The sequence below is a fragment of the Athene cunicularia genome (genome assembly GCF_003259725.1).
Source record: "Athene cunicularia isolate RWA chromosome 2 unlocalized genomic scaffold, athCun1 chr2_part1, whole genome shotgun sequence".
NCBI lineage: Eukaryota > Metazoa > Chordata > Aves > Strigiformes > Strigidae > Athene > Athene cunicularia.
The window spans coordinates 113,264,874-113,283,671 of NW_020799095.1; the positions used below are offsets into that span (position 1 = coordinate 113,264,874).

Here is an 18,798-nt window from a genome sequence, read left to right on the forward strand (position 1 = left end):
GTCCTCACTTGAGGCTTGACACCTTGGTTGCTGCATCCTGTTATTTGGCTGGCTTAGGCAGCTTGGCCCTGTGATGTTCAAGTTCAATTTCTCTAGATTCATCTACTGAAAAAGCTTGCTGATACTCATCTCTGAAGAAGTGTCATGGTTTAAACATGTCTAGCAGCCAAACACCATCTACCCCCTGCTCAGGGGATGGAGAAAAATTGAGGGATAAAGGGAGACTCATAGGTTGAGAGAAAAACAGTTTAACTGTAATAAAACCATTAGCAATAATAAAGTGCAAATGGGTAATGCACAGTGTGATTGCTCACCACTTGCCAACTGATACCCAAGCCCATTCCTGGCTAGTGATCCCCAAATACCAAGATCCCACAATGGCAATCCTGGAAGCGAGAGAGAACCCCCTACTTCTGGGCACCTCTCCCTTATATACTGAGCATGACGTTACATGCTATGGAATATTTCATTGGCTAACTTGGGTCCAGTGCTCTGGCTGTGCCCCCTCCCAGCTTCATGGACACCTGTGAATGGGCAGGACATGGGGAGTTGGGAAGTCCTTGATCTCTTAGCAACAACTGAAAGCATCAATGTATTATCAACATTCTTCTCAGGCAAAATCTCATTCCAAATCCAAAACACAGTGCTGTTCTACCTACTAAGAAGAAAAATTAACTCTATCCCAGCAAAAAACAGGAAAAGGAGCAACAATTTCCTGGGCTAAAGCTGTAGCTACAAGCTTGGGACACCTTTATCCAACTTCTGGGTTTGGAAGAAATTTTATTTGTTACTTTGGCGATCATACTCTCTCCTGTATTTAGTTCCCTGTTTGGAGATTTTCTTTTCTTTACAGGAGAGGGGGACCTATCATGTGGCTGTATATCACAGAGCTGAGAGGAGAGCAGATACATAGTAATATTGAGGTAATTTGATACTATAAGGGGAAATAGGAATAGGGAAATAATTTAAGCAGTAATCTATGGCATTTGTGAGGACAAGGTCGAGAGCATCTCTAGTTTGGGACTTGCTGGGGACAAGCCTATTGTGTGTCTTGGCATGCAAACAGCAAATGAAAGGGAGCTGAAGCAACGCCAAAAGGAAGAACTGGATTTAGTGAGGACTCTACAGCAAACCTCAACACTTGTTTGATTGACTGGCTGGTGTTTCTGGTTGACTCGATTTCCTCCACTGTTTGTTTTCCTCTTAAAAATGTGCAGAGTTCCAAGGCTAGTATCCTTCTGTGATCTCCTCATGCCAGCCACCCTGATGCCAGCTCCTCCACCACCAGCCTGCTAGGCTCAGTGGACAGCTGCAGGAGAAGGGGGAGGACACATCTCTTGCCTGCAACCCAAAAGTGGCCTGGGTTGCAGGGAGCTTTGCTTCAGAAGGACCTTCACTGGGTGATGCCTTTCTCCACCCTTATGCTGGCTCTGTTCCCTCTGTGGGATGTAGAAGCTGCAAGGGAGGTGATGAAGAGCACTTGAAGTGTCTTCCTTTTTCCTCTAATCCCTCTGTGTCCTTGCAATCTATTTCTGCTTCCCAGCCTACTGTTTGGTGCCCCCTTCTCTATTCTCAACACATTTTCCTCTGCTCTTTTCCTGGTAATTGCACTTCTATACCTCTCTGTATCTTGCCATTTCTCGCTGCTCTTGTGTATGTTCCCACACTCTCAATTCCAGGTTTGGGTTGTTTTGGGGTTTGTTTTTTTTTTTTTTATCTTGGATGCCTCAACCCTCCCTGCTCTGCCTCCCTCTCCACTCAATTAAATGCGCTGGCTGTCACTTGATACAGTTTTTGTATGATGAGGTTTTTTATCGTTTCTTAAAAGTTGTGGCCAGGAAGAATTTCCATCATCATCATAACTTCATCAGGGCCCTCAGACAGGCAAAAACCAATCAGTGCACAGGAGTCTGGACAGTCTGACTTTTTAAAAGCAGCTTTCTAATAACATTGTTTTAGTGAAAAGTCATTACATTAAATATCAGTAATATGGAAACAACTTTGAGCATCAAACTTGGATACTAAACAAAAGTTTGTATGCCCGTTAACAAGAGCTAACTGGATATTCATCTTCAGTTAAATAGATTGCAAGCAGTTTGTGAATATCTGTAGTTTTAACATGTGAACTCTCTGAGCACGTATTTCCAATACAGAAATTAAGAAAAAAAATATACTCAGTGTATTCTAACAGCTAACACCTCAGCAGCTCTAGTAAATACATCTGGTAGTCTTAAGGGTTACACACACAAATGTGTAATCATGCCATGCACATACAGTGGCACTTGTGTTGGGTTATACAGCTATATCATTGATTGCAACATTATAATCACATGGAAGACCTAAATTGCACTACATTCCAGTGCCAAGAGCAGTATTTTTAACCATCTGCTTGAGGAAGTCTTAAATATGCAGACATGTCTTCAAGACATAGTGTTATGAACTCCTTTCATTTTCTTTCTTGACTTCTAACACCATGTATTTTTAGACCTGAGGCTGGAGAAAAGGGGAAAGAACTATCCTGTGGTATGGGAAAACATCCTCTTATCTAGAGAAAAACATAGCAGTACCAGTCAAAAATGAAAGATATAATTCATGTAGTTGCTCTGAAGGCTGCAGTGCCCTGAACACAGCTATAAATCATGTGAGGTTTGTTTGGTTTTTTCTTTTATTTAATTATTTTTAAAAGACCTGATTTGTTTTTACATAGTGAAAACTTTTATAGTGTGTTTATTTAAGAAAAAATAAATCAGCAGTGTTTTGTGTATGTAAAGTTTCAATGCTTAGAAAAGGTTAACTCAGGGCAATATGGTGTAGACATTGTTTTTAAATAGCCACTCTGTTCTTATGGCAGTAATATTTCATGTTACGGAAAAGGCTCTTTAATACAAAGAGTTTTGACAAAAAAGACCTCACAGCTGATCAGGAGAGTGGCTCAAAGTCTTCAGTTGTCAGAATTAGGCCACTCTATTGTACTTCACTGACTGAACATTATCATTTTTCTGTTGGTACTGGTTTTAGCATGCCCAATTTTTAATTGTGCCTAATATACTGCTTATTAAAGGTGGTCTTGTAGGTTCTTAATATCAATAAAAGACATTCACTGGCCATATTTTTATACTTACTTCTAAAGAGGAAATGATTATGGTAGTGTGTCGTTTATTAAAAAGAATTTTCCATATAACAAGATAAGAGTAAGCTGTTAAAATAAGGGAGAAAAGACTAAAATATATATCATCTATGTGACTTTCTGGTTTCTTGCTTGTAAAAATTTGACAAGTATTATAAGAAATACTCCATATTCTTGTGCACTATTTCTTTCAAATGTATTTTCACAACAAGTAAGCAACTTTGGAATGATGGTATTAAGCTTTGTTTTGAAACTTTGAAAATAACTATTTTAATTAGTAAGAGAAACTTTTTAAAATAGTTATTTTATATATCTGTGAATAAAGGAATGGAAAATTTAAGCATGACATATTTTTTCATTTATATTATCTCTTTATGGTTTCTGTTTTTTCACAGCAGAAATTGTTGGGTTTCTCTGGGCTATATTTGTTTACTTTGGGTCTTCATGTATCTGAATATTTCTGGAGTTTTGCAGGGTTAGTAACTGAAAGGGAATGTCTAACTGCAACTGGTTTTGTGGGTTTATTGTTATTTCTAGTTGTTGTTTATAGCTGTTATACTGTGTTCCTTTAACATATTTCTCATTGTAAACAGTTTTAGAAGACTTTTCTCAATAAATAAGAGCCTAAACTTGGCAACTTGAGATTTCAGGGCTTTTGGCTTCTTATGACAGAGTCTGGTAAATTTTTTCCTTTCCCACAAAAATGAGCTGGCAGTAGCAGCAGGTATCCATTTATGTCCATGAGATCAGAGATTGCTACACTCGTCTAAGAAATGGGAGTCAGGATCAAATCCCCAGTCCCTGAACTGAAGTGAGTTTCCCACCTCCTGAGGAAGAACTCAGTTTGCAGAATATTGAGCGGGTCTTCCTATTTCAGTTGAAATGTACTAATTTCTAGAAATTAATTAATTGCACTGGAGCTGGGTTACTAACCCAGTTTCCTCACCAAGTACCTTATGTGAGCTTTCTTGCTCTTTCCGTAATTTAAAGAAAGCTTTTTTTTTTTTTTTTTTTTTTTTTAATTTAGAAGCAGAAATCTTTGAAATGCAGTGCAGGAGAGGGATCTGTCTCTACATACAGTATAGCCTAGTACTTTGAACATCTGCCACAGAGGGCTGCTTCCAGTCTGTACTCCAAGTCAAGCAGAGGAAAATGTGTTTTCATCATTCTCATCATCCCTGGCTTCATTTTTAGGGCCAGCAGGTACCTCCTGGATAAGGTGGTGTGAATGAGTAAGATGGGCAAGGAAATCCCTGGTTCCTCTACAGTTTAGGAATTAGCCATCAGGCTTAGTTCTGTGTGAGCCTGTTAGTAGAAACAGCAGGGCTGCACCTGTGCTGGGTGGCAAGGGTGCGCAGGGCATGCCCATGGGCCTCTTCTTCTGAACATCCCTCCTGTCTTACATGCTCATGTTCCTTCCAGATTTCTCACAGTTCCTTTCCATGGAAGTCAAATATGGAAAATGGGGAAGGTGTCCAGGTTTTTACCTGGTTTGATTTGGTGTTCAGGACATAGCTGGAGTGATGTACCCAGGCAGAAGAGCTCAGAAGTGATTCTTAATTTATTAATTTAGGCAAAAAAGTATTGGCAGAGGAACATGTGCTTCAAGGTGAGATACAAGCCTAAAGATCAGTTACCCAAGATTTTATGAACACACATGTCACTTAAATGGTGAACACAGAGACTGTTTCCATACAGAATCTGACATTTTATGTGTGTGCATTTTCAGTTTTCATTAGTTTTGAGTGCGCAGCTTGAAGTTGCTTTTATAGCTTTGCATGAAGCAAGGTGCCAAATCTCAAAGGGAAGCTGTTGCCTTGCTGCACTAGCTGTGAAGGAGGTGAACCTACTAAAGTCACCCAGTCACGGGTCCTCAAGACTTTGAGGGACCGTGTTGGTAGACACGCTGCATGTTTAATATAAACTTTCATTTTGAAAACCTTTACTTTTCACTTTAGCAATTTAAATCTGGATTGTTTTCTTAGTATTTCAAGTTTACATGCAGAAGAAGCTCTTCTAAGCCAAGATGACTTATGTTTTAGTGTTTGCTTCATAGTTTAAGTTAAGACCAAGTCATATCCCATAGTTGAACTGGTGATGACAAGTATGCTACAGTAGAATACTTTCACATTCATACAAGTTTTCAAACATTTAAGGGATTTAGGACTACATTTAGTTTATCTCAGTGTGTCAAATGGCCCAGAATTGGCATTTTGAAAATACTGCTATCAGAATGTATGTTCTGTAGCTGAGTTAATGATAATAATTTTTTTGGTGAGGAATGCTGCAGCAGAAGTTACTGAGCTGTTTCCCAGCTGCCTAATTACTGATTACGCTTGTGCTTCTGTTGTTCTCTGCAGGGCAGAGGATCAAACTCTGCTGTGTGGCCGGGGGCCACGGGGGTGACTGATGTATAGAGTCTGCAAATCCTGCTAGTGAGGCAGCCTATCTGTGTGGCAGTACTAGAAGGAGGGTGCTTTGCGGGTGTATCTCTGCATTTTGCAGATAGAAGATTTTTATTTCCTTTTTCGCTAATACGTATGATTTCTATCGAACATATTACCACAAAGATTTGGGTAGCTAAAATGAAATGTTCCATTTAAAGCATTTTTGCTGCGCTTCATAATAAAAACGGTTTTGTTCAGCCTCATTGTTTTCTCCCAGAGCACAGCGATGATCCCCCAGTTTTTAATTTATTTTTTTTTTTTTTACATGTGGAAAATGTTACCAGTGGGGAAAAAAGTGTTTTTCCAGGATGCTGAATCCAAGTGTGGTGGTGCAGGTCAGCTGCCAGGAGCAAGGAGATGAGGTGCTAGCTTTTCCTGTCAGAAGAGGAAAAGAAAGGAAAAGGATAGTCCAGATAGCACTGCTTCTTCAACCAGTTACTGCATCTTGCAAAAGTAGAATGGTGCAATGGAGAAACATTTTGAAGAAGTGGTGGTGAATGAGCAGAGAAATAATAATTCCTCCTTTTCCCAGAGAAGAGGGACCAAACAGCTGGGACCCGGTGCAGCAGGGACCTGTCTCAGGGTCTGATGAACCTCTGAAATGTGATGAAGCACCATGACCAAGTACCCTGTATTGAAGAATGGGTTGTGTTCATTTCTAGAAGTGCAGAGAGGAACCTGGGGAAATTGTGTAGGCCCAGGAGACCACTGGATAAATTGGGAATTGTGATCTTGTTGTAGGGACGAGGCTATAAATTTAAATGTGATGGTTATGGAGAGATACAGAATTAAAAAGATAAAAGTGGTTTGGACTTGGGACTATTGACTCTAGCTGATGAATGTGAGCAGTAAAGGTGTTTCTAAAGCTTTGCAAAGTGAATGAAAGAGAATCATTCTCATAAAATGCACATTGAAATAGAAGTCTTCCCATAAAGCTGGAGCTACAATTTTACAATTACATTCCTTATTATACTTTTTTAGGCCCTTTCCTGATTTTTTTTTTTTTTTTGTTTAAATGAGAGGCTAAAATTATTCTAAAGAGTGCAGTATGGTGTAAGCAGCACAGGGGTCCAAAGACAACAGAATTGATTTCCATTGCATGTTTTACAAACACAGCATGTGACATCGCTCTAAATAAGACAACTTGGGGGTTTTTTACTATCTAGTTGGAAGAAAGGGAAATTTAATTTCTGAACTTTTTTGTGCATTTGTGCAGGTGTTGGTGCCTTTTGAAAGAAATCAGTTTTCATATGTGGGAGCCATCTATAGGGCAGTATTCACCCAGAAGCAAGTATCACTAAGAGTGGATTGTTGTTCCGGATAGGAAATTTAACAGTGCTGGATTTCAGAATTGAAAAGAAGCAAAATACTTTCTGAAGATTTTTCTTTCAAAGAGGCATCTCTATCCAGCTCCCACTGAGTGCTAAACATACATTATAGGGGCAGTATGTAAGTGTAGCTGCTAAGTTGCTTTCCTGCTCTCCAGGCATTTGTACGTCCATGGATTTTCCAGAAGCTATTTCCCTGTAACAGAGTTAGCATTTCTGGTTATGGCAGCAACTTGCTTTAAACCTCATGGTTTTAACTGCACAGTAAAATAGAAAGAGGGCTAAGTGCTGGCAGTGTTTTGATTATGGAGAGTTTTATCTTACAAGTCTTTGAGTGTGATGTAAAAGCAAATCAGAATTATCATAAATATATCAACCCATTGTATGTTCATCTGTGCAAATTATTATGAAGCTACTGCAAATTGTAGTTTGGGTTTTTCAGTTGAAAGTAATACATCAGCAGTGCAAAATGGCTGTCTTTGCCAAAATCGTTACCTTTCCACTTGGTAGAGCTTTTACGTGTCTACATAATTCTGCCTCTCTTGGTTTTAGGTCACTGTAGTTCACATTTTTTATGACCTTTTGAAGGCGTAAACATCTACTTGAATAGATATTGCTCTTTACTTACAGTTCAGAGTTTCATGTCTTGGCAGGGAGCAGAGTTGAAAATCAGCACTTTCATTAGTATTTTGAGTCATGATAGATCTGAAAGATTATTTCATCTCCTCATGCTTTATCTTGACAGTTAATATTATGTGAAACCAAGTCTACACCCATACACATATTTATCTAAAATTGGTTTCAAAAAACGAAACAGTGCTGCTGTTCTGGATGTGCATTATCTTAGGTCAATTTAAGTCTAGTCTATTTGGGCTTAGCCTGTATTTTTCAACTAAATAATGTAAATATATCAGTTTTATAATGACAGTTATTCACAGAAGAACTTGTATCAGTTTTATACATACACACTAGTATAACTTACTATATTGACATGTAGCAAGTCATTCTCAGTGAAGCCCTCATTTGCAGGGACAAAACAGCATCTTTGTAATGGGACCTGCAGCTCTAAAGTGCACCTAGTCATTAGCAGAGCCTGACATTTTCCCTCTGTGTCCTGTGTTCCCATTCAGATTTTGTTTTGTGATCATTTTGAGTCCTATTGAGATCATTTGTTGATTACTTATGTTGGAATTTATGGGATGTTTATGGTGCATCTTGAGGTGGTAATAGTAGTTATATTTTATCATCTGGAAAATAAAGTTGACACAGGCCTTTAAATATCAAGGAAAGCAGAGTAAAAGCTGTCAGCCTTCGTTATATTTATCCACTGTGCTTCCTCCTACCTCTAGTACAATTGCTTCATCCACTGTCCCAGAGGGATGAATTAAGAGCAGGAGCTTCACTGTAGCTTTGTCAGGTGAAGCGGTATCCTCACCAAAGTCAAGAGCAGAAATTCCATTAATTTTATTTGGGCCATGTTTTCACTGTTGTTTTTTGCAGCTTTGTTGCAACTTTGATACTGATGTTAAAATACATTGTGCTGTGGATACTTTTAGGCAAAAACTGGCTGAAACTTGGCCAATGTGTAGGAGCTACAGGGCAACACAGAACCAGGGAGAAAATCATGTTGTTTGCTCTCAGTTAGCATCATTGTCGGTGTTTAGAATGCAACTTTAGGTAGGAGAGAAAAAAATAAACTACAATAACACTGTATCAATAATAATGCTATAAATAAATACTTGCCAGAATGGGGCCAGTTCATAAATTTCTTTTAAATTTAAAAAAAAACACATATTTAGAATATATGGAACTGTAATTCCAAAGTTTCTGCTTAATTTATTGCCTCCTACTGTCTTGGCTTTAAATCAAAGAAAGAATATTTCATAGAGGATTTATTTGTAGTTAATGTTAGTTGTATAGTTATTGCTGCTCTAGGCAGTATTGTGTTCCCCTAAATCATGCAGATAGTGTGTCTGTTATTTAAATGTGAATATTTGACAAACATATTACAGACCTAAGAGTGATTAGAGCACAAGGCCTAGAATGCATAAGTGCTTTGGATCTCCACCTCTGTCACAAAGGAATCCTGAATCGAAGTGTTTGGCTGAAAATACAGCTTTAAAAAAACAAACCCTCTCTGCCACTTTGTAGGTTTTGTATTCGACTCAGCAGGTCTGCAACAGTTGCTGAGTGTTACAGGAGCACACTTAGTAAAAATTCGAAGAAAGGTTTTACTGATGTATACATAGTATTAAAATGAACTATGTTTGAATGCAAGCATAATTTTTTTACTTTTGTTTTTCTTTTAAATAATCTCTTAAGTATTAGCAGTTGTTATAAGGAAGAGCAAAAATGCAAATCTGAAACATGCAATTCAGTCCATAGAAGAATTAAACCTACAGAGTAGACACTTGGATGTCAGCAGAGTAAAAGGAATGTTTCTTGGCTCCCTAAATATATTTCACACATTTCTTGGGAGTGGGTGAAGAAAACCTATTTACCTTTGAATTTCTGCAGTGCAAAACTGGTACCAGAGCTGTACGCAGCAGGAAATTCAGATGCCTAAGCAGTGAGTTTCTTTGGAGTTTAAACCAGAAGAAAGCCCTTTCTGTACTCCTGTTGCTGCAATGATGATTTTCACAACTGGAAACTAAGTGGCACAATTTTGTCTTCCTGAAACTACACTGTACTGCGATTGCTCATTCTTTTTCATTACTGATGAAATTAATAAGTAGTAAGGCTCTTTAGTGTTGCTGCTGTGTTTCAGGTGCCTGCGGACAGCAGAGAGGCTGGTAGGAATTGCTCTCACATTCCCAGCTAGCAGCAGAATTAGGCTTCAGCCATCACCAGCACAGGCACGAGAAGTTGTTCCATTAGCACTTTATAGTCACCCACCTCTCTTTCATCCCCCTTTCCTTTCTAACAGTATCCTGGTTAATCATGTTTAGCTCTCTGAGATAAGAGTATTCAATAAACTTTCCATGATACTTAAATGTGGCACCTCAGTGAAATGGAGCAATTTAAACAACACACAAAAATATAGTTGATCCTTTTTCTTAGCTGCATGTACCTTAATTTATGCCAGCAGCCCCACAGGTACAAGTCCTTCATGTCTGGCCACATAACCCAGCGGGTCATTACTCTCTCAGCTGCCTTTGCTGGCTCAGGTGGACATTTCTGCCCTGGTTCCTTACCGGGTCTTTGGTTTTCTTTCTAGATTTGTGTGAAGCTCATTGCCAGTCACAGCGTATTTCCATTGACTTCAGGGCATTTGGCCCCATACGTGCTTGCAAACAAGCACTCTCGTTCTCTCAGATGAACATGCATGTTTAGTGGGATGGGGTTTTTTCTTCCTTTTTTTCCTTGTAAGTGTAGCATTGAAGCCAAAATGGATGCTTAGCCTCCTAAGCAATGCCTGCTAGCATTGACCAGGGTTGTCCCAAGTGAGGAAGTTAAGTGCTTCCGTAAAACTTCGAAACAGCCTCGAGTCCCCACAGCTCCGATCTGTAGTGGTGTGTGGAGCCAGTTGCCAGTAGGAGAATGGAGCTGGCAGCCGTCCTCTGGGACAGGACCATGCTGACCTTTAATGACAATGGCCGAGGTAGAATTGAAGGGTTCTGGTCTCGCTTATTCACATGGTATTAACTCAGTTGGGCGCAAGTGTTTAGTACAGAGAACAGGGGGTTTGGTTGTTTGGGGGTTTTTCTTCCTCCTGATAAGACCCCTGTTCTCACACAGATTTGATTTCTGCACACAGGTATCAAATATACCCACCAATGGGGTATTTTTACAAGCGCTTAGCCATCAAGATCTGAGCTAGTGACGTGGAAAGATATGATTTGTGTGTATGGAAGAGAAATGTGTATGTGCAGATGCGTGTTGGAATTGCCTTCAGCACATCTGGGAATTTGATACTTAATTTCAAAATAGTCCCAATAAATATGTTGATTCAAAAGAGGAAAGCAAGCTTTTTTTCTTTCAGAAAGACTTAGTTAAAATTCAGGAAGTCAAACTGCTGAGGAGTTAGCACTAGGATTTATAAAACAACATTGAAAGGGAAGCTTAATTAACATTTCACTACCCTTTCAATTGCACTGAAAGCGTGTCTGGTTTATCACCCACCTAAATATGTTAGTTTGTATTTGAAGAATGCTTGTGACAGTGAGCCTTCAGGAGAAAGCTCAGCTTTTTCCTATAATCTCATTATAGCATTTATATATTTTATTTGCTTGCTTTGACCTTGCATGATTGAGAGAGAATATTCAATGTATACATAATGTATTTCTGGGAATCAGTACTTGAGGTTGTATCTTTAGCTGGAATTTAAATTTTCTGTGGGTTTTTTTTGGTCTAAGCAATATACTGATGGCACACCCTATATTGATAAGTCGGGTAGATGGATGAGCACACACAGGATGGCAATACACACAGAAGCCATCCCTGGGAAGGATGCTACTCTGTGCTCCTTGGGATGAGTAAAGAAGTAGCAGCTGTTTTTCTTTCTCTCTGAAGAACACAGTGATAACAGAAACGGGATATTAAAAAGGGCAGCATAGATTAATGGGGCAGTAATAAAACAAATGAGACCCATTAGTGAAATCACTGTTTAAAAAGTAGATTCCGTGATAAGTGCCCTTCAGTGCCTCATGTAGTAAAATTGTTACAACACTTGTAACATCATCTATAGTATTGGATTTTAGACTGTTGTGACAGTCCTAAGTGACAGCATCTTAAAATAATTTAGATGAAGGTAAACTTCATTTGCACTTAGTGCTTGGTAGAAAACGTGAATGATTATATCTAAACATGAAGACAAGTTCTTTCCTTTCAACCTAATCAGAATGTTTTTGTGTGCTCATAAAATCTTTCATCAAAAAAACAAAGCCTTTTTCTGTTGTTCTGTTAAGTCTGTAAGGTGGTCAGGAGAACTTGGAAAGCCTTATTTTATTGCTGGAGTACCGGTGCTTTGGGGACTAATGTTCAAACAGACTTTGAACTGGAATCGGTGGCTTTAGCGAGATCTCCTACTTTTTAATTGTTGTTTTTACGTTAGATTAACAATGAAAGGTGTGCATTGCACTTAAAACACTACATGTCTCTGTTTGCTCTCTGCTTTTTAGACATTCTGGAACATTTATTTTAAAAGGAAAATACACTTAATTTCTTAGATTACAGAGTATGTTGCCTATAAGGAGAAAAAAGTTTGGGGTTTACAGATAAAATATGTAAACACATCAACTAATCAAAGCCAAAGTTATTAGTTTGAAAGTGCTCTTTCACTGATCTTCAGGAGACAGGTGGGTCTAAATCTCTGAACTGACACATATTGTTTCTCTTTCTCCCTCCAGAAAGAAATGCATGGCTGTATCATAGTGGGATTTAATTTTTTAAATTACTTTTTTCCCAGTGTAATTTAATTAAATTCAAGCTTGGACTGTAAGCAATAAGCAACATATTTTGTGTAAGAGAAACAGGGGTGCAGAGTGAGAGGGGGCACGTGTGCCCCGAGCGCCGCCTCCCCTGCGCTGCTGGCAGCGGCGGCTGCATCCCGTCCGGTGGTGGGAGAGGAGGGCTGGGAGGCGGCTGTTGCTATCGCTCTGATGTCAGGCGCTCTCGCTAACGTGTGGTTGGTTATTCTGCGTTTCAGATCGCTGCTGGTAGCGGAGCACAAAGGGAACGACGAGACTCCTGCATCTTTCAGCAAGAAGAAAGGAGTCAGTGGAGCAGACTAATACGGACTTGTGTCGGGTGGCCTTGCCCTACAAAGGCTGCCTTTAAAAGAGAAACGCAGTGTTATTTAATGAGCTGTGAGATGAAGCACTGCTGCTAACGCTCAGATCCCGGGATTCATCGGCTATTCATTGTGCTTAATGTACATGTTTCTGCACCGTGCATTTAGGAGAACCCAGAGAAGAATCCAAAACGGCTGCGGGGGAAAGACCACCAAACATGCCTACAGAAACACTACCGACAGGTAGCATGGTGAAGCCGGTCAGCCCTGCCGTGACTTTCACGTCCGCCGTTCCTCTCCGCATCCTGAACAAAGGACCTGACTATTTTCGCAGGCAGGCGGAGCCTAATCCAAAAAGACTGAGTGCGGTGGAGAGGCTAGAAGCCGACAAGGCAAAATACGTCAAGAGCCAGGAGGTCATCAATGCCAAGCAGGAGCCTGTGAAGCCAGCGGTGCTGGCGAAGCCGCCAGTCTGTCCTGCAGCCAAGAGAGCGCTGGGGAGCCCCACCTTGAAAGTCTTCAGCAACAATGCGAAGACTGAGAGCGGTGTCCAGAGAGAAAATCTGAAACTCGAGATTTTGAAGAACATCATCAACAGCTCTGAAGGCTCCAGCTCGGGTTCAGGGCACAAGCATGGTCCCCGAAACTGGCCACCCCACAGAGCCGATTCAACAGAGCTGAACCGACACTCATTTGCTGAATCTTTGAAGGTTTACCCCACACAGGGCCGTAGCAGCCCACAGGAGAGCAGCTCCAATGTCAGCAGAAGGCTCCTAGATCAGTCGGCAGAGACTTTTTTGCACGTCTCTCACAGCTCCTCAGACATTAGGAAAGTAAATAGTGCAAAGCCCTTAAAAGCAATACCCTGCAGTAGTTCTGCCCCACCTCTGCCTCCAAAGCCCAAAATTGCTGCCATCACCACCCTGAAATCCCCAGAGATTGAGGCAGTCGAGTCTGGATGTGGAGTTAGTAGAAGACCCTCCCTACAGCGATCAAAATCAGACTTAAGCGACAGATACTTTCGTGTCGATGCAGATGTTGAACGATTCTTTAACTACTGCGGACTGGATCCTGAAGAGCTTGAAAACCTTGGGATGGAAAACTTTGCAAGGGCTAACTCTGATATTATATCCCTCAACTTTCGCAGTGCAAGCATGATTAGCTCAGACTGTGAACAGTCTCAGGACAGCAACAGTGACCTTAGAAATGATGACAGTGCCAATGACCGTGTGCCATATGGCATTTCTGCCATTGAAAGGAATGCCAGAATCATCAAGTGGTTATATAGCATCAAGCAAGCTAGAGAGTCACAGAAAGTGTCCCATGTGTGAGAGAAAAATCCACTGTAGAAAAAGCAAGGACTGTATCTTTGTCTGTGAATATTCAGTTGTGAAGGGTTGTGAAGTCTACTTGAAGTCTTGTACACTTCTCAAATCTCTTTGTGTTGCTTGTTGTGCAATGTTTCCAAGTTGCATGCCTGTCAACATGTGAGCTGACCTGGCTTCCACTTGAACAATAACTACAAAGCCTGGCTGAGCATACACATTATCTGCCAAAAGTTTAAGACGAGAATCTGATTAGGGCTTCAGTATAATCAAAGTGTTTACATGGAAAGGTTATATGACTTCTTTGTTATTTATGTGGTTCCTTGTGGATTTTATATATGTCACTTTTTGTCTTAATGCAGATATTGTCAACTGACGTTACTAGTTTCAGAGTTGAGACAGAATCCCTTTGGGGGGAAGAAAAGAAAAATTGGCCAAAATAAGAGGTTTAGGCATATGACGATAGGCAAAGCAGCCTTATCTCTTGTAGAAAGTGCATTATTGGCACGTGTAAAACTGTTTCTCAATGGCAAAGAATACTACATTATTAAATTCTGTATCATTGTTAAACTATATATCCCTACCTTTATTTAGTAAGGGACTGTTCGGTAAAGGTTTCTTTTTTCTAGGTAAGCTCCCTCAGTTTTACAGCAGAAGTAGTTAGTGAATCTGCTTGATCTCTTGTAAACTAAATGAGGCTTGCATTTGGGTTGGTGTAAGCATTTTAATGATTTTGTATTATCCCTGTTGGAAAAGCTTAAAAAAGGTTGGAGTCAACAGATGAAAATGGCGTCGGTGCGGGATTTTGTGGGTTTGGTTTTTACTCAAAGACTCCTGGTCTTAAACTTTTGACAGGAATTATTATATCCTATAGCTGATATTGAATGCCTTTATTAGTCAAACACATCATGACTACAAACTCCATGCTGTCTTTTTAGTTTTTGTAGACCTATTTGAACAGTTAATGGACAAAAATGGAAACACACAGCCATATCAATATAATGCCTCCTATTCAGAAGTAAATACACTCAGTAGCTGAACTATATCTGAAAAATTGTGATTATGTTGTCTTGCATATGTTATATCTAAGGCTGTGAAAGTTTGTTACAGCTCTAGGAAAGTGTAGAAACATGACAGTTTTTTTTTTTTTTTTTTTTTTTTATCCTCCTTATGATGGTTAGTGCTGCAGGTCAACCTGTTACAAATCTTTTGACAATCTGTGTCTTCCCAGTGGTTTAATTAACTGTCACTTCAACTGACAATGGTGGCGTGGTAGCAGAGAAGTTGAAAGTACAGTGGTCTGCTTCATTATTATTATTGTATACATGCTTTGAAGTAAATTGCAGCACTACCTTATACTTCATCAGCTAATAGGAAACTTTTTTATTGTGTAAATGCTGTAAGACTTTGTATATACTTCAGTTGTTACGAAATCTTTAAAAGGAAGAGTGTTATGCTAATAAATAGCTCATGGTGCAGGTATGGTAGGTTTTTTGTTCTTTTTTTACCCCTCCCATTCTTAAAACTATATCAGGAATTCAATTGCAGTGTGTTTTAGTGCTGTAGAAGGTCTTGGTTAAATAATAGTTCCAGTAAAAGGTTTCTTTTACTAAAGTGCTTTTCAGAATATAATTTTTTATAAAGTAACTATAGCAGCATGATCTGTCTGAAGAACTAGAAGAGATTTTCAAGACTCCTAAAATAGCTTGCTTTTTCCTTACCTAGCAATGTTACTGTTCCCATTTATAGCATCTGTTCATAATGAATCACCTCAGTCTTCTGAATTATTCTTCAGTAGTGCTTATTTATATATTTGAATATTAAAGATGTTTTACAAAGTCGGGTTCTATCTTTTCTCTAAGAAGGCTGTAGCCCAACTTCTTACAGTTAATACAGGCAAGATGGAAGCGGAGCCACGCAGTCATTTGTTGCCTGTGGAATTATCCTACATCGGGTTTTACATAACTGTTTTCCAAATGATTGTTCATGGGGGGGGAAAAAGCACACGTTCAGTTTCAGGAGGCTACTCTATGGTTTTTACAGTTGGCGTCACAACCTAAGACTTACAACATTCCTAGTTCAGTAAAAAAAAAAAAAAGAGGAGCTATATATTTCAGCTATGGTCACATTTTGTGACATTTTAAGCTCCATGGGTTTCAGTTGGCATTGACTCCACACTGGTTTTTCAAGCATATTTTTCCAATAGTAAGTTCTACTCAGTTCAGTGACTATTTTGCCAAGGAAAATAATGCTTAAGGGATTAAAGCCAAGTGTAATGCAGCTGTACAGCAATGAAATAAAGAAGTTAAAACTGAAATAAAAATGCACGCACATTGTTCTCTCTCAAGTGTTTTAAGAATGATGATAAACATGCTATCTCAACTGTTGTCAGCCAAAAACAGTAATAAAGAAGCCTTTATAACTAGCAAATGGGTTAGAATGTATGCTAGTATTCTGAACTTGTTTCCCAGGGTTTGTTAGGAAGCTCTTGAAAAATTGAATTCATTTCCTTTTAATGCCATAAGGGGGTTAGGCTTGTGAGCTCTCTGTAAAAGAGCATTTCCTCACCTGAGATCTTAAGCAGCACCTTTGACACAGCACAGGCTCTGACTCCGATATCCCTGCTTCTTACAATATACATATGAATGAGACTTTACAGGACCCAGAACTTCACAATCAGCTGAACTTGCAGCTCTGGTGAGGTTGTAGTAACAGAAATCAGAAGATTGCGAAATGTTCACAAGACTTTGAACAAGCAGGTAACAATTGCCTTCATTTGTCACTTAATTACAATTTATGCAGATAGGGTTTATTTGTAGTCTTGCTATTACTGGTATACTTGCATAAAACCCAAATCATTGGTGTCTGATGTCATTTTGTTTTCAAATGGGAAATAACCATTTTGCCTTTGCAGACAGGTAATCCCATTGTGTCAAGAGGGTCTGTTGTTTGTCTCTGCCTTAGGAGATTCCTGAGTGCAGAATATTGATTTTGCAGAGCTGTAACCAACTCACATGCCTCATCAGGGACCTGTTCTGGTTGTGTTCCTGCTGCCTCCAGCAGGCATTTTACTCAGGTGCAAAGCACACAGCAAGTGTCCATGGTTAAACAACAGCTCCTCTTGCAGCAGCGGCTCTGAAAGGAGACGCAAGTCTGTGGCATCCTGTAAAAGCCAGTACTGGGCCCAGCGTTGACAGTCCTGGCCCCAGAAGTGAAGGAAAACGCAGTATGTTTTCAGTAATTGGTATGAATTCACACACCCACACACACACACACACACACAAGAAACCACCACAGAGGTTTATGGTGGTTGTTATTTTAACTTGTCAGGGAAGGAAAGGAAGAGGAAAATGGTGTGGCAAAGTACACTTTGAAAGCTATGTACAACTTTGCACAGATAAACCATTTCTCTGAGTAAAAGAAAGGGGCAGCAAAGTTATACTAGTCTTTTAATGACTTCATATTATCTAGTAACAATGTCATGAAAGATAAGTGACACAGGATTTGTGCCACAAATTTACATTCGACAACTACAAGTTCCGAAATTTTCTTTTTTATGAATACTGTTTCTGCAAGGGAGAGCGCTGTGATGCGAGCATATGCACCATCTGAGTGACCGAGGGCTTTTGAAGGGTAAACACAGAATGATGATGCTCTTGGCAGAAACTCAAAAATCAGAAGACACGCTCAGACAACAGAGCCAATCAGTATTGCTGACTTATCTCTTTTTACAGCAGTTTATCCATCCATGGAGGCCATACACATTTGATTCCAGTCATTCAATGAAAAACAAAGTGCTTAATGGAGCTCTGCAGTACAGAGCTGAATAATTTCAGTCTGAGGGGGAACAGGAAAGGAGCTAAACCTTAAAAACAGTCTTACCGATACCTATCGATTACGGGATGATAATGTTTAGTATGTTATATTCAGAGTGCACTTGTTCATAAGAAATTTTTTATTAGGCAGACTAGTCAAACCAATAAATCTGGGAGGTGCCAGTTTTCCAAGGCTATAAAACTCATGTTTTATGTGATTAATGGTGCCACACCAGTAGCCGAACACACTAGGCTTAGAATATAAGAGCATCTGGAGCTTTGTTCCCATGAACAGTAAGGGTCCATTGCCTGTTTTGGCAATGAATATAAATGCAGATACAGTGTAATGTCTCTTTGTGCTGTACAAGAGAATAAATTGGTCAAGGTGTTTTGTCTTGAATTGTAATATAACTCTATATTAAAATCCTTGTTACCAAGGCTTAGATGTTCGCTGATACTCTGAATTCATCTGACATTCCTTGCTGTCAGCAGAAAGACTCCAATAATCTGCCCTTTGAAATATATCGCCCATAGCTTAATGGGAAAGGCCATTAAAATTGTCTGTTCAGTGTAAGGACTTTTATCTCCTCATGATGGTATCTGTTCAGTAAACCTCTAAATAAGCAATTTTCAGTCAGAGGTATTAACCCATAAATGTCTCATTTTTTTTCCATGGAAGCCCAAGTGGTGCTCAGTAGTTGTGTCATAGAGTTTGTTGCAGGTTATACATTGCTGCAAAAATGTTCAGTTGTTGTCCATTTGGGGTGCAGTGCAATCTAGAAACACCTACACCACACTATCTTTCTTGCCCTGGTAGGTATGAACAGCTGTTAAAGATACTTTATATTTGATCACTGAAGGATATGGTTGTGGCTGCCCATCAAAACTCAGTAATAATAAATGGTGACTTTTTTTTTAAGTTTTCATGAAAAATAATCATTTATATAACAAAAACTGTAGTCTCTTAAATGTCATTCTGCTAAATTTAAAGTCACTTTCATGATGGTCTTATGACAAGACTAAGA

At 39.4% G+C, this 18,798-nt stretch overlaps 1 protein-coding gene across 2 annotated transcripts in view; it reads left to right on the forward strand.

Moving 5' to 3' along the window:
* FAM110B (family with sequence similarity 110 member B) overlaps window positions 1–16,285 on the forward strand; it is a 108,495-nt gene extending 92,210 nt beyond the window's left edge. For both annotated transcript variants that reach the window (XM_026843261.1, XM_026843262.1), the window contains one exon: window positions 12,550–16,285. In XM_026843261.1, the coding sequence (XP_026699062.1) occupies window positions 12,852–13,964 (1,113 nt within the window). In that variant the 5' untranslated portion in view covers window positions 12,550–12,851 and the 3' untranslated portion in view covers window positions 13,965–16,285. The remainder of the gene's footprint in view (window positions 1–12,549) is intronic.
* Window positions 16,286–18,798: the final 2,513 nt, after the last annotated feature.